General features: G+C 38.3%; 1 protein-coding gene across 3 annotated transcripts in view; it reads right to left on the bottom strand.

The window, feature by feature from the left end:
* The window catches only part of LOC115427347 (transcription factor COE3), a 242,335-nt gene that overhangs the window by 55,939 nt on the left and 170,973 nt on the right, over window positions 1–15,423 (bottom strand). For all 3 annotated transcript variants that reach the window (XM_030145872.1, XM_030145874.1, XM_030145873.1), the window contains exon 10: window positions 14,984–15,110. In XM_030145872.1, coding sequence (XP_030001732.1) covers window positions 14,984–15,110 — 127 coding nt within the window. The remainder of the gene's footprint in view (window positions 1–14,983; window positions 15,111–15,423) is intronic.

The raw sequence follows: 15,423 nt of genomic DNA, 5'->3' as shown, positions 1-15,423 counted from the left end.
TGTATGATTGATGCAGGTCAGCGCGGCGTTTGGCCCGACCGCCCGCCGATGATCCTGCTTCCTTCAGGAGGTTTATGGGGGGGTTTGAAGGGGGGTGGGAGGGTGGGGGGGGGCTGACAGATGCACAACACGCTGAGCCCTAAGTGGCCGGCTGATTTGTTTTGCTGCTTGTCAAGTGGCCAACTGGCGTCAACGCGGCCGAGGCTGTTGACAAGCAGCCATAACACCGGGACGTTTCCTTTCACAGGGTTATTGATCCGCTGCTTTATTTCTCCGACGGTCAATTCATCAGTCAGTCAGAACGAGACGATCAGAACCACCGACCATGACAACATCAACAACACCACAACATATTTATGTACGTCTTACAGCCTTATTACTGTAACATGAATAAATACGGACGATAGAATCCGTTGCTGTCAAAGCCTCATGGTCAGAATCCATTAAAGAATGCATGTTGGACTTGGATCTATACTACCGGCCAACAGGATGTACTCTGGAGGAATGATCCGGACTCTGGGCGACTAGTTCAGTCTTCATTCTCCGTTCTGCTGCAGCGTGTTAAGGTTTTCAAAGTCCTGCAAAAACTACCTCTAGAACACACAAGTACACAATGAAAATGGAGTTTTTATCTTTTCTTTTGGGGGGTATTTAATAATTTCAACACAATTGTTAATCCTGCTTCTCTGCCTCCATCATCATTATTCTTTCATAGCTGCGATTGTGTTTATTATATAGTTACACAGATGGTAGAGGGTTCTATTACCGGTACTAACACCTGCAGTAGTAGTATATCCACTGTTAGTACTTGTATTTGGAGTAGTAATATTAATAGTGATGAGTATTTGTACTAGTTTTAACAGTTATAGTTCAGTTTGCAGTGCATCCGCGTACAGTGTTGTCTAGTAACGCAGTAAAAATACTTCACTACTGTACTCAAGTATGTTTTGGGAGAATTTGTACTTTACTGAGTATTTTTTATTCCGTTTACTTTCACTTTTACTTCGCTACATTTCCTAACTCAATTTCATACTTCTACTCTGATACATTTTTAATTCACAGTGTCATTACTTGTTACAAATAATAAATTACAGGAAATTTCTTGTTTTCGCCGCTGAGTTTACCAGTGACTGCAACAAAGTCAGGAAGTTGATTTGTCATCGGGTCTAATTGTGTAATGCACATGTGCAAACAACAGTCCACTCACAACCTGTTGATGTGAGCAGCAGTGTACTATTGCCTTTGGTTGTTATTAACATTTACTTGTACTTTTACTTTCATTACTTTAGCACATTTAATTGTAGATTACTTGATATACTTAAGTACAGTAAATACTAGATACTTAAAGACTTTAACTCAAGTAGCATTTCACTTGGTGTCTTGAACTTCTACCAAAGTCCTTTTTTGGTAGAGTACCTGTACTTCTACTCCAGTGGGACTCTCCAGTACTTTATACAACACTGTCCATGTGTCTCCCCCTATTTCCCCCCTTCTCCCCCCTCGCCAAATCTCTCTCCTTTTGACCCAACTGATCATGTCAGTGGTCCATCCTCCAGAGTCGGGGTCTGCTCCAGGTTTCTGCCTGTTAGAGGGATATTTTGCTTTTTTAAATGGAATTCTTCATTTTCAAACCTTTCCCTGTGGTCTCCATAAACTGTAAACGTTCTGCTTGGCTCTGAATTCTTCATTCATTCAACTCCACAGCTCCATCTTCAACCCTATTTCTGAGTAATGACACCAGAAAGGTGGTTTGGAGTGCTGGCCCTTTAACCCTTTCATGCATAGTGGTCACTCCAGTGGACAGTTCTTCTCCAGCTGTTCTCTTGTATATTCTTGGGTTTTGTTGTTTTAGTTCCATATCAGCCAACACAGTGGACACTTATGCATCATTTTATAGACTGCAATTCATACCATTACTGTAACTTTGCTCTTCTTGATTGGTTCTCGAGTGGAAATCAATTGTTAATTGTTATTTTTTGCATATTATCTCCATGAAGTGAGTAATAACTAGTATTAGAATATGTTAAAATGTGAGAAAACATCAGATTAGCTGCATTAAACATGGTTTCATTTCACTGTTTTCATATCGCTTTATGATATTGGGTTTTAAATACATGTTTCTTTGCTTCAAGAATAAAATTCATGGTGTAGCTGAGTGGACATTTTTGTAAATCTATGAAAAAAAAACAAACCTCAATCTCATTGTTGGTTTTTTTTCATGTCTAAGGAGGAATAAAAACACTCAAAAAAACAAAAACAAAACAAAAAACACCTCAACTAAGGTTCTCATAACTCATACATGAAAGGGTTAAATGCACATGAACCACTTCAGGCCCCGCCCCCTCCAGGTTGTTGGCTGTGCTTGTCTGTCCCGTTCAACCAACAACTGAACATTTTAGGTAATCGGCTCCAAGTTTGAACATATTTTCAGTTTTTTCTACAACCACAGCTGCTGACGAACAATTATGTCGTACTCGGAGAAATGTTCGTCAGAAGTCTGGACCTTATACGTGCAAATGTTGTGACGTAACTAGTTATAAGACGTAACAAATTAAACAGGAATTGAAACGGGTTGTAGAAATCCACTTGATTTTTGCTAAAATGAATATAAAGATAGCTCTGCAGCACCTGGAGGGTTCAAATTCAAACTTTTGGAACTGTTATGATCCCCAAATACACAAATAAATGAACCAATAAACTAATAAAAGTAGGTTTATATAAATATGAGCCCTTTAAAGGTCGTTTTTCCTTCCTCTGTCACCGAGTGTTTACTCCTGCTGGTGTCTGTAAATCGTCTTAAGAGTCTGGTTTAATCGGCTCTAAACGTAAAGTGTCATGAGATAACTTTTCTTATGATGTGACGCCGTATGAATAAAATGTGATTGATTGGTGGTTGAAAACACCTCTTACTTCCACATCCACCGTCCAATCAAACAGTGTGATTCAGTGGTTTCACGGCGCCCACGTCGCTCAGAACCAGGCAGGTACTTCCACATCTGAAGGTTACTCTGCCTCGTCGTCCTGCTCGTGGGATTCCAGTGGAGGTGACAGCAGAACACCCACTCCCCTTCTGCTTCCTCCTCCGAGAGCCGCCGCTGATGCAACCACCTCTGTGATTAGAGACGGCATCCGGCGCCCAGATCGGCGTGTTAATCAGAGAATAATTACCTCCTCCTGATGAGGGCCCGGCGACAGGGCCACGAGAAGAAGCAGTGCCTCAAAGAAATAGGCCCCCCACCTGACAACTTATTATTTTCTGGAGTTGCGGCTGAAAATGCCCCCGCAGAAACGCTAATTACCCGACATTAGTTCCACAAGTCCCCGTTCCCTAAGTGGAGCGGCGGCGCTGCTCTTTGATATATGAAATGTGGTGCGTCTCTGCTGAGAACGGAGGATTTCCCCCGGCGGAGAGCACACTTCTGCCGTCTATTAAAAGACAAGACAAGAGCGCAGATCAAAGCCGAGGAGGAGCCGGAGTGTTGTTTCATTACCGACGAGGAAAAACCTGTGTGATCAACGCAAAGTGACTCCTGCCTTCAAACATGTCAGAGCGATGGGCCCCAGGTATCAAAGTCAGAGGAGACTGTTGTACCGTCGCACGCCGAGTTAGAATATGTCTAATGATCCGGAGGAAATGGTCAGATTTTACCAGCGGATCTGATTTATACGTAAAATATTAAAACAAAGGCCGTAACAATACAGAAAAAATTATTAGACCATCAAAAGTCCGCAAAAACAATGGTTATGCAATCCAGGACTAAGTCCTGTGTGTATCATGTGACTAAAACAGACAGAAAAGAACACATGGAATGTCTAAAAGCACTGTTTTTGTCAGTACAATGTCATAGAAGAACTGAAGTGATTTTGGTTATTATCAAGAAAACATGTTAAATGGATAGATATCAGCTCTGAAATTAAACTGCTATGAGCTATTTGTGTTGTTATCATTATATTTGTCCAAACAAATGTACCTTTAGTTGGACCAGGCATTAAAATGAACAAGAAATTGAGGAAAACAAGGAGTGGTCTAACAATTTTTTCCGCAACTGTAACATCCACTTTCCATTCAATTTACTGCACATTCTTTACTTAATAAAACTAGAAAATCTAAATGGACTGAGTATGTAAAGTGTGTATCTGTATATATATTTTTGATGTGGATGTATATTCATTTCTTATTTATTTATTAATTTTACTCTTGAGGTATCACCTGGACAATAAACCACGCCTCCCTCATAGTTTTGTAACAAATGTTATTAATATGTAAAAACACTGCAAAAGCATCTTGAAAACACTTTTGCAGAAATCAATGTGAGTGTATTTATATTGATTTTTTTTTTAAAAAGAGCATTAAAAAAGCTAAATATTAAAGTTTCCCTTGTCCACCAGTAAAAATTATTCTTCCATTTTTTACTTATTTTACTTCAATAAAAGTACAATAAAAATATTCTACAAGTAAAAGTTGTAGATTCTAAACATTACAGCAGAAGTATAAAAGTATTATCAGCAAATATTATTATAAATTAATGAATGAAAAATGAATATAAAGATAGCTTTGCAGCACCTGGAGGGTTCAAATTCAAACTGTACGAACTATTAGGGTCCAAATACACAAATAAATGAACCAAAGACTAATAAAAGTGGGTTTAGGAAAATATGACCCCTTTAAATTTTTGTTTGTGTTTTTTTTTTTCATGCAATAAATTCTTTTCATCTAAAATCAAAACATATTCCATTGACTGTCACTTTTGAAAACATCAGCACATACACCCCTAATCTTGGCCAAATCGCCACCACAGCGGTGTCGTGTTTAGCATTTCCACCTCAGAAGGTTCTGTTGAGTTTCCTCTTCCAACCACACTGCGATGGTTTCCTCCCAGTGCCCTTGACGAAGGTAACGATGAAGATCTGGATTTGGTTACCAAGCACCTTCAATGGCAGCTTAGTGCTAATGCTAATGCTAATGCAAGATACTGTGTGTGTACTATGGAAAACATACAGACTTAATTTCTTTACAGGGATAATAAAGAGTTAATCTTAACAAAGACATGGAATAATAATCAGCTGATCAGAGGGACATTATTTTAAGGTTCTGTCCACAGTAATATGGATATTTTACTGAATTAACCCTTTCCTCTGGTCTTTCATCCACATATAAAAGCCCTTTTGACTCAAAACTGCTGCACAAAGCACAGATTTTTGGAAATGTGGGAAATGCTTGTTTTAAGAAAAAACTAAAATGAAGGCTGATGTATTCTATAAGCTTCTGTTTTACCTAAACCTGGTGTTGCCGCTCAGCTGTACCAACAGAAAAAGGTCAGAAACATTTGGTTTAAAGTCTGTCAGAGATGAGTTTTTTCAGCGTTTGAAGTCATTTTTACATTCTTATATTTATGGACATGTTTGGTAAATAAATTAAGTTCCTGTGGAGATTTTTTTTTTTTTTTTTTTTTGTCTTGATGCAATGGTAGGAAATCTGTTTAGATGGATGAAGAAATCCACATTTGTGTGAATTTAGCTTGAAAAAAAAAAAAAAAACACCAAAAATTGGTGTGTTTTCCAAAAGCTGCCACATTATCTGTCCAGTAACTAACTGACTGATCAATAACGTCCAACGTCAGTCGAGGTAAACGAGCATCAAGCTGAAAAGTCACAGATAGTTTTTTTTTTTTAATCAATTAAATGATTTTAAGAGGCCTTCATCCTCTTCTGCACCCCCACCTCCTCCTCCTCCTCTTTAAAGAGCCACCTGTCAATCACAGTTTAAAGTTCATGAAATTTCTATGAGCATCGATTGTAGCCGAGGCGAGCGAGGCTGGGTGGGGGGTTGTTGGTGTGTGTGTGTGTGTGTGTGTGTGTGTGTGTGTGAGGGTGGGGGTGGGGGCTCAGTGTTAGTGACTCCATTGATTCATCAAGTGTCCTGCTTTGGATTTCTGCGCTCCCTTTCCTGCAGACTGTAGATGCGTACAGGTGTAAAACTCTGGATCGCAGGTGAAGGAATCTCTGGACGACACGGAGCTTTGATCCTCATTAAATCTCAACATGTTTCATATGATTTTTACCAATAAAATACGACCAGAGATGTGACGACTAAACTGCTCTGCAACAGTAGACTTCATTTAGATGTTTACTCAAGTATAACTATAATTCCATTTTATAACCACACAATTTTAATAACACAACAATTTTTGCACACTTATTTATGTTTATTTCTTCAGTTACCATATTGATAATATATTGTCTAATACATATTAAATGAATTGCTGTTCTAATTGTGTTTTAATATGTGTATTTGGTAGAGAAAGATAGATTATTATTAGATTATTACCCGATAACAGCAGTAATCTGATTATAATAAAGCAGATTAATACACCTGGATTTGACCGAAATACGCCGATGTCTTCCTGCATGTATGCAGGTTAATCTGATTTCATTCTTTTTACGTCTTCACATGTTTAAATACAATCAAAATAACAGAAAATGGAACTTATGTGAGCAGAAGACAATAACAAGAAGTTTCATTCCAACATCACTATGTATGTACGAACTCAGAGAAATCCGATAATGGACTGGAGCATCTGAACCAGGATTTTTGATTATCAGAGTGTATGTAAACACGTCAGATCTGATTAATACAATTATTTGGTAATGTCCAGTTATCGGACTTTTACAGTCATTGAAACAGGCTCAATGGTGACCATGATCTACTCATAAACTCATTTATACACCTGGATTTAATGTTTAAGGTGGATGTTCATCACACAATTTCCACATGCAAACATAAAAACTGGAGTTTTTTAAGATCTTCACTTTAGAAGTCATAAAATACCTCAGTTTTAATGACATAAAACTCCATTTACATGTCGACAGAAGGCCAAAATGTGGGGAGAATGTCTGTTTTGCAAACTGTCCGTGTTAGTGCGTATTAAACAGGGCATGAATGTCAGTAAAACTTTACTCTAAAACGCTGACAGACGAATGCTGACTGTTTCTTCTCTGCAGCTGTGAGCTGATCCTGAGCCCCTTACCCATAATTGCCTCCATGTGTTACCGTGACAGTAATTAAACAATAAAAACTCTGAAGTCAATTAGCGTTGGTGCTTCAGATGTGTCCATGTGACAGTGGGGTGGGATGGAGGCTCCCCCCGCCTCCTCCTGGACCTGGGCTCAGGTTCAGGTTTAACTCGTACATGTTCACAGGACCTTGAGCGGACCTGGACGACAGCGGCGTTTAATGCGTTCCATGTGTGAGTGCGAACCCGTCGCACACAGGCCCTCTTTGTATCTGCTGATAGAGCGCGCTCAGAGGAAACTGTGAGCGCTTTAAGCGACGCCTGAGCTGAGGTGCTCTACAGTGCGTCAGCGCACAAACGCTCCTGCTTTTTCCAAATGAGCTCACTGTGATCTGAGGTCTGATGAGGTCATTCAGAACCAGTTCAGGTCAGACCCGGATCTGGAGGATTCACATCAGACTGAGGTGAAGGGATCGAGGGTTTTGAAACTAAACCATGAACATGAAACAGCGACGTGTGAAATCAGCCGATAAGACGCATAATCCTCATCAGCGTCGGCAAAGATGAAGGCTCCGACTCATGTTCTGGGAAACGATGAAGAATAAAACTACAGTTAACTAACGATGACTTTACTGATAACCAGTTAATGTTATTAATGACTAATGTTGACCATGATCATTTCCTATTTGTTTACTAGTCATTTAAATTAAACAAAATTATTCATGAGTTTCTTTTTCTGTCAAACTCACCTATAAATGTCAAACATGGATGTTTCTTTATTTCTGCTGCTGTAACTTTTTTTTTCTGAGTTTTTCCTTCTTATATATTTATTTCTGCTTTAATTTATCCATTCATTCACTGGTTCTGTAGGCTTATTTATTCATTTATTTAACTGGGTTCTGTGCTATTCTATCTCCTTCCTTGTTTTGGTTCTGGATTTATTTATTTATTTGGGTTCTGTCTTCCTCCTTGTTTTGGTTCTATATATTTATTTATTTATTTGGGTTCTGTTCTGAATTTATTTATTTATTTATTTGGGTTCTGTCTTCCTCCTTGTTTTGGTTCTATATATTTATTTATTTGGGTTCTGTTCTGAATTTATTTATTTATTTATTTGGGTTCTGTCTTCCTCCTTGTTTTGGTTCTATATATTTATTTATTTGGGTTCTGTTCTGAATTTATTTGTTTATTTATTTAGGTTCTGTCTTCCTCCTTGTTTTGGTTCTTTCTTTCTTTCTTTGGGTTCTGTCTTCCTCCTTGTTTTGGTTCTGTATTTATTTATTTGGGTTCTGTCTCTTCTGTATTTATTTGTTTATTTATTTGGGTTCTGTCTCCTTCCTAGTTTCGGTTCTGTATTTATTTATTCTTTTGGGTTCTGTACTATGCTTTTGTTTTGGTTCTGTGTTTATTTATTTATTTAGGTTTTGTCTCCTTCCTAGTTTGGGTTCTGTATTTATTCTTTTGGGTTCTGTACTGGGCTTTTGTTTGGGTTCTCTATCGTGTGGGTTCTGCCGGTTCCCTGTTGTCTCCTGGGTCAGTGCTCCAGGTCCGTTCTGCTCAGAACCCTCTGAGCCTCTGTGCTTGTGATGCACAGATCAATGTGTCCTGTGGGGTGGGGGGATGTCGGGGGGGTCCAGGGGGTTCTGGGGTGGTGGGGGTGGGGGATCGATGGGTGCTGAGTTATTGCGGCGCTCGGCCACTGATTTTTAGAGAGCTGTGTTTTCCCAGGAAAGTCAATACCTCCAGGCTGCGCTCATTAATTTCAACCCCAACACCTTCAACAGCAGAACCCACAGCACAACGTCTGCACCTCCTACAGATGCACTGAGCTGAAGAACCACCGAGGAGGAGGAGGAGGAGGAGGAGGAAGAGGGAGAAGAGATGAAGGAGGAGGAAGAGGGAGAGGAGGAGGAGGGAGAAGAGATGAAGGAGGAGGGCAAAGAGATGAAGGAAGAGGAGGGAGAGGAGTAAGGGGAGGAAGATGGAGAGGAAACTGAAGACCGACTGAGGAGGAGGAGGGAGAAGAGATGAAGGAAGAGGAAGAAGAAAAGCAAGAGATCGAGGAGAAAGAGTAGAGGACGGAGGTGAGGAGGAGAAGGAGGAAGAGGAAGGAGGAAAAGAGGAGAGAGATTCAAGAGCAGGGGGAGAAATAGTAAAAGAGGTGGAAGAAAAGAAGGAAGAAATTCAAGAGGAGGTGGAGGAGGAGCATTAGACAAATAAGGAGGTGGAGGAGGAAGAAGAGGAGGAGGAGGAAGAGATTCAAGATGAGGTCAATGATGAGGAGGATGAACAGCAGGAATAAATTCATGAGGAGGAGACAGATGTAGAAGATACAGTTGAGGAGGAGAATAAGGATGGAGTGATAGAGGAGGAGGAGGAGGAGCAGAGTGGAGGAGGTGGAGAAGGTGGAGGACAGAGATGTTTCCTGGTTTCAGGCTGTATTGATCAGTATTGATCTGATATGGAGATCATGTTTGGAGAAGATTATTGATGTTCCTCCTCCAGTGTCTCCTCTCCTCCTCTCCTCCTCCTCTTCTCCTCTTCTCCTCTCCTCCTCCTCCTCTCCGAATCTGTCAGATCAAACCATGAAGTCTCTAAACTTCTGAGATGAAACTGATTTTATGGTTTAATGTAATTTCATGTGAAGTAATTTGATGTAATTTCTGGTTTTATTTATTTATTTATTTATTTATTTATTTATTTATTTATTTATTTATTATCAATGGTCATTATGAGTCTAGTCATGTAACTTTAATCTATTTTTTTCTATAAAATTATTACTACTATTACAACAATAATAACAAGACATGCCAATTTATTTTCTTTTTTAATACATATTTTATTAATTTCTTTTATATCTATTATTATATTTACTATAACTATGGTACAGAGTTTATTATTATTATTATTATTATTATTATTATTATTGATAAGTTTTTGTGAGCATGTGGACAGATGAATGGTGTGGTTTCTCTGAGACTGAACAGTTTTGCTCATGTGTGTGTTTCTGTGTGTGTGTTGTGTGTCTCCGTATGTGTCCATGTGTGTGTTGTGTGTTTCTGTGTGTGTCCGTGAGTGTGTTGTGCATTTCCTGTTTGCAGACGGTCGATGTGCGCCGTTAAAATATGTGTAAATCAGATTAAACTGATGTGTGTGCAGAATGCAGCGTCTCTGGCAGAAGAAGAAGAAGAAGCTGAGTTTTAGAGAAACTGTGCGACATTAAGATGCAGCCACCTGTCGGGTGCAGCCTCGCGATGCCTTCAGGGACACACAGTTTGCTTGTTTCCCCATCAATCAAAATGAAGTCAGATGTTGGTGAAATCTGGCTGCAGATGTGTTTTAAAGGAGCAGACCACGGTTTTTTACATTACTAAGCATTTCACAAAATCTGCTCTTCATTTTTTATTTTATCCTCCATCACGTTCAGGCTTTCTGCGTTTTCTATTTGATGTTCTTTTTTCCCTCTTTTATCACCCTAAAGAATGTAATTTAATGCATGTTTTCATTATAAAATAGCAGTAAAGAATTAGATATTAAAGAAACTATGCATAACAATAATCCCAGATGAATCGTTTGAGTAAATATGTGCAGAACAGGAACAGACTGGTTAACCTAATTAACAAATATTAATATGATTAAGCTTTATTTAGTGTATTTAGCTGCACTCGTGGGACATTTATGCAATTTTCCAATAGAAATCCAATCAAAATCAAGTTAATCAGCTGCTATTTTTCTTTTTCTTTTTTTTTTTTAACCCTTACTTCTCGTTTGGGTTCATTTTAACCCATTTTGAAAATTGACAGTAGGAAAAACCCTAAAAGGCTTTAATAAATTGTAATAAAGTGACTCAAAGTATACATATACATACAAAATATGCACTTTTAATTGGGTTCTCTATGTTTTGGGACATTGACGCTGTTCTGGGTCACATCTGACCGATAGACTTTTGGTTTTAGTTTCAATAAAACACAATTAAATCATATGGTTAAGTTTTTATGTCTTGGGTAAAATAGCAGATGATATTGTGTGATAGTAAACACTTTTACTTCTATAACAGAGTTGTGTAAACCTAAAAAACACACTCTGCTCATTTAGAGATGTTATTTTGACACTGTAAACAGATCTGAGCGATAAAATTTGGCATTGATAGTTACTGTAAGGTGACATTTGGGTTTTAAATTTTATACATGAAAGGGTTAACTGGATCATTTCAACCCTGCGAAGCTTGAACCACTAAATTATTGACAGAAAATTCCAGTTCTTTGAAACCAGAGCCTTTATTGGTCCGTCTGACCAAACTATTTTTTTTTTTTTTTTCAAATATCAATTTCCATGTATAAATTTCAATTGTGTATCATATTTGATCCATCGGGTCTCAATGCTTAAATATTATTATTTTTGAACAAACAAAAACATAAAATGACACAAACATGTCTAACAAATTGGTAATTCCTTTTCTAAATGGTCCCAGTTCTTCCTCCTTCCTCATTAATGACAGTCTTGTAGTGTCACTGGAAAGGCTTTGGGTGAGTGAACTCCTCCCCCCTGGTGGATTATCTGTGTATTGCATGTATCTAATTGTATACATCGGGTTTTACAAGAAAAAAAGTATCACACTGATCATGTACAAGGCTTCAAAACTCATGTATCAAATATGATGCGTTTGGTGTTATATGGTTAGGAAGTAAAAAGGTCGATTTTAGCTTTTGAAATGTGAATATTTGATGCCTTTCTGTGTCTTATTGGCTCTCAGTTGACGGCTGGAAAAAATAAGCGACATTTATTGTCAGAACCGATGATGCTGCCAACTTTCTGCTGTATTTTTTTGTGATGAAACACTTTGCCCTGATCAGCTGTGACATGAAGCTGATGCGATTTGGATAAAAACATGACGGTTCGGTGCTTTAAAGTCCTCCAGGCCTTTCAGTGCATTTCAGAGGAGAACACTCTCTAATGCAGATAACAACAGGCTCTATTCACAACACAGCAGCCCTTGTCAGTCGTTATCTGTAAATGGAATCGCAGATTAGCATTGCAAAAGGCGGCGCAGGCGGCGGCGGATGGACCGGCCATTGTCAGTGTCCGTCTCTTCCCTCCTGTGCGTCGTCCCGAAGCCGGAGGAGGAGGCGGCGCTTCCGACAAAGACGGCCGCCGTGATAAACCGGTGTTAAACAGAAAGCCCGAACACGCTCGCCTCTTTCACGGCCCGACGCAATGACATTTACTTATCGCGCTAAACAGCCTTCCATCTGACCTTTCTGCTACTTTGAATGACATCTGGATATTCTGACGGAATAATCGGGAGGAGTAAAAGCACTGATTTAGGGAGGAGATAGGAAGTGTGGCCGGACGTTTTCACTCTGCACAGATGACAATACGTCTGAAGGATGACACGGAACTCCTGATCTGTATTTACAGGTATCAGATAAGGTGACATACGGCATGTTTTCAGTTTTAAAGCCAAGAGTTTACTAAAAATAACGTGAAAAACCTGCTAGGGATTCACAAATACATGTCAATTAAACAGCTAGAGTCATTTTCAGGACGTTTGACTGTGATTTTTGTCCATTTTTGTCTTCTGTTTACATTTGCTTTGTCTGAGAATGATGACTTTACTGAAATAATTAATATTCTGTGAGGTTTTATATGGAGTCCAAACAGAGCCTCAAGACGCTCAGCACATAAAGTTACTAGCATCAATTTTAAGAATATCCTGGTAGTTTTTCACTAATAAATCCTGTATTTGTCACTAGTTAAATTGATCTGCAGTTGGTATAATGTCAACATGGAGACAGAGAGTTGCACTGTGGGTAATTACATGTTCTTAGTGTCCATTTGATTACATTTAATAATAATAATAACACTGGTCGACAACAAATTTATTAAGTTTTTTGAGCTGATTTAGGATCATTTTGGTGTGCTGAATCCAAAAATCACATTCATTTTGCTCAATCAGGTCAACTTTCTGAACTATGCTACATATTGGCTTTTTAACATTTTTGCTTACATTTATGGGCATTTTCACATCATATGATACAAAATTCTTTCATATTTCTTGCAATAAATGAGTTCTGAAGATTTTACTTTTGCCAGTTTATGATTAGTGTTTTTTTTTTTAATATTACAGGTGAATGAAATGACTTCGACTAGAAGATCTTGCAAAAATAAGCCTGACGTATTCTGCTACATCTGCGGTGAATACACCATTGTACCTAACAGGAATCAAGTCACAAGTTTCATAAAGTGTGTTTACCAATCTTATTTTGGTATTAAACTTGGTGACCAAGATAAAGTTTGGGCAAAGATTGTGAGAAGATCCAATTTTTCAAAATCAAATTAGCAAAAAATCCTGACCTGATTGAGAAAAACAGATGTCATTTTTGGATTTAGCGGTGCAAAATGGTCCTAATTCTGTTGAAAAAACCTAGACAACTTGCAAAAAACATTTTTTTGTAACCCAGTGTAATAATACATCACACTTATATAGTGCTTTTTTGAACACTCAAAGACGCTTCACAAACAAAACAAAAGAACAAAGAAGCTCAAGAAAATGCAAGTTTGAACAGGTGAGTTTGGAGTAGTGATTTGAAGTTTTGTATTGAATCTGAGTTCCTGATGTTTTGTGGGAGTGAGGTCCACAGGGTGGGGGCAGCTGCAGCGAAGGCTCTGTCGGTTTACTGACATAGCCTCATGTAAACTGAGCAGAATTCATTGTTATCGCTTCCTGTTTTCTCTGTAATCATGAATGTACAGACAACTATCACTGAATGACTCTGAGGCTGGAGAGAACAGAAACACCAGCAGATTTTCAAGCAGATTCCGCCGCCTCTTTAAGTGTTTTCATGGACATATTAATCCAAAATCAAACATCAGACATACAATTATCTGAAAGTTTAAGTTAGACTGAATCTAAAAATAGGTAAAGGTGTTTGTACGTTCAGAGTTACCTTCATTAATTATTCATAAATAGTTCAAATCTTCACCATAAGAAGCTGTGGAGCTCCTATCAGTGCTGTGATTGGTTGGTGACATTAAAATAAGCTGAACTGTGTGTTATCAGCTGCTGTTTGCTCTGTTCTCATGGACGAACTCACCACTATCATTATATTAACCCTTTCATGCACAGTGGTCACTCCAGTGGACAGCTCTTCTACGGCTGTTCTCTTGTATATTCATGGATTTTGTTGTTCTTTTCATTGTTTTTTTGTTTTGTTTTGTTTTGTTTTTTACACATATCTTTATTAAAGTTTTAAGACACTACATATCTTTTATGACATGAATTGGTAACATTATGTAGATCTCCCCTGAGCATAAATCCCCAGAATCACAAGCCCTCTCCATAGTTTTCACACAATTTATCAGTGAATACATGTTTCTGTGCGTCTAAAATTAAACATGTGGTGTTCAGCTGAGTGGACATTTTTGCAACTTCATGAAAAATAGGTTCATAAGATTTTTTTTTTTCATTATTATTTTTTGTATGTATTTTTTTCATTTTTAAAATAATTTTTATTTATTTATTTTTTAATTTATTTTTCAGAAGAAAATTTTCAATCGCATTGTTTTTTTTTCATGCCTAAAGACGAATAAAAACACTCAGGAAAAAAAATTTGATTAAGGTTCTTATAATTCGTGCATGAAAGGGTTAATGTGAGACTGAAGAAAACATACAAACGGACAGATTCTGCAAATACTGGAGCATCTACGTCTGATATCTGAAAGGATCTTAACGGAGGAAAAATAGGTCTGTTATTCCAAGGTTTCTCTCTCATGATGTCAACAGAAGTGAAACTAAGAAATATTTTTGCATAAAACAGAAGAAAAAAAAAAGATCAAATAGGAGGAAGAAAAGAAACGCAGTGAAACTGTTGAAATTACTGGCGACAGTCAGGTGTACAGGGTTCATGAACTTTCATTTTAACAGGTTTTAACTCAGCAGATTTCAGCAGCAGACGGATGTTCGTTCTTACCGGTGTAGACGAAGCGTCCTGGCGCTCCTTTGCAGAACTGTTTGGACTTGTAGGACAGCGTGACCTCCACGACCCCGGGGATATGACGAGGGGGCGTCTGGACCCGGATGGCGTGAGGGGTGATCAGCTGCATGAAACAGACACAAACATATGAAGTATCTTACATCGTCACAGCCTAGAAGAAAAAACTCTTCCCACAAATTATGGCTGCATAATATATTGAAAAAATATCCTTATTGTGATAACAGTGTCTGCAATATTCATATCGCAAAGAATCATCGAACCATCTCTGTCGCCTGTATCCATAATCTCATTCTGCTCATCACTACCCACAAATGTCGACTGAACAGGACACAGGGAGATTCAGACCACCGTGTCCTTTGAGATCCTGACTGAATGTTAGCACATACAGTGGTGTTGATAACAGTGTAAATGTGCAA

The sequence above is a fragment of the Sphaeramia orbicularis genome, chromosome 10 (assembly GCF_902148855.1).
Source record: "Sphaeramia orbicularis chromosome 10, fSphaOr1.1, whole genome shotgun sequence".
Taxonomy (NCBI): Eukaryota; Metazoa; Chordata; class Actinopteri; order Kurtiformes; family Apogonidae; genus Sphaeramia; species Sphaeramia orbicularis.
The sequence above is the reverse complement of the archived record's forward strand: the minus strand, read 5'-3'. Positions and strand labels throughout refer to the sequence as shown.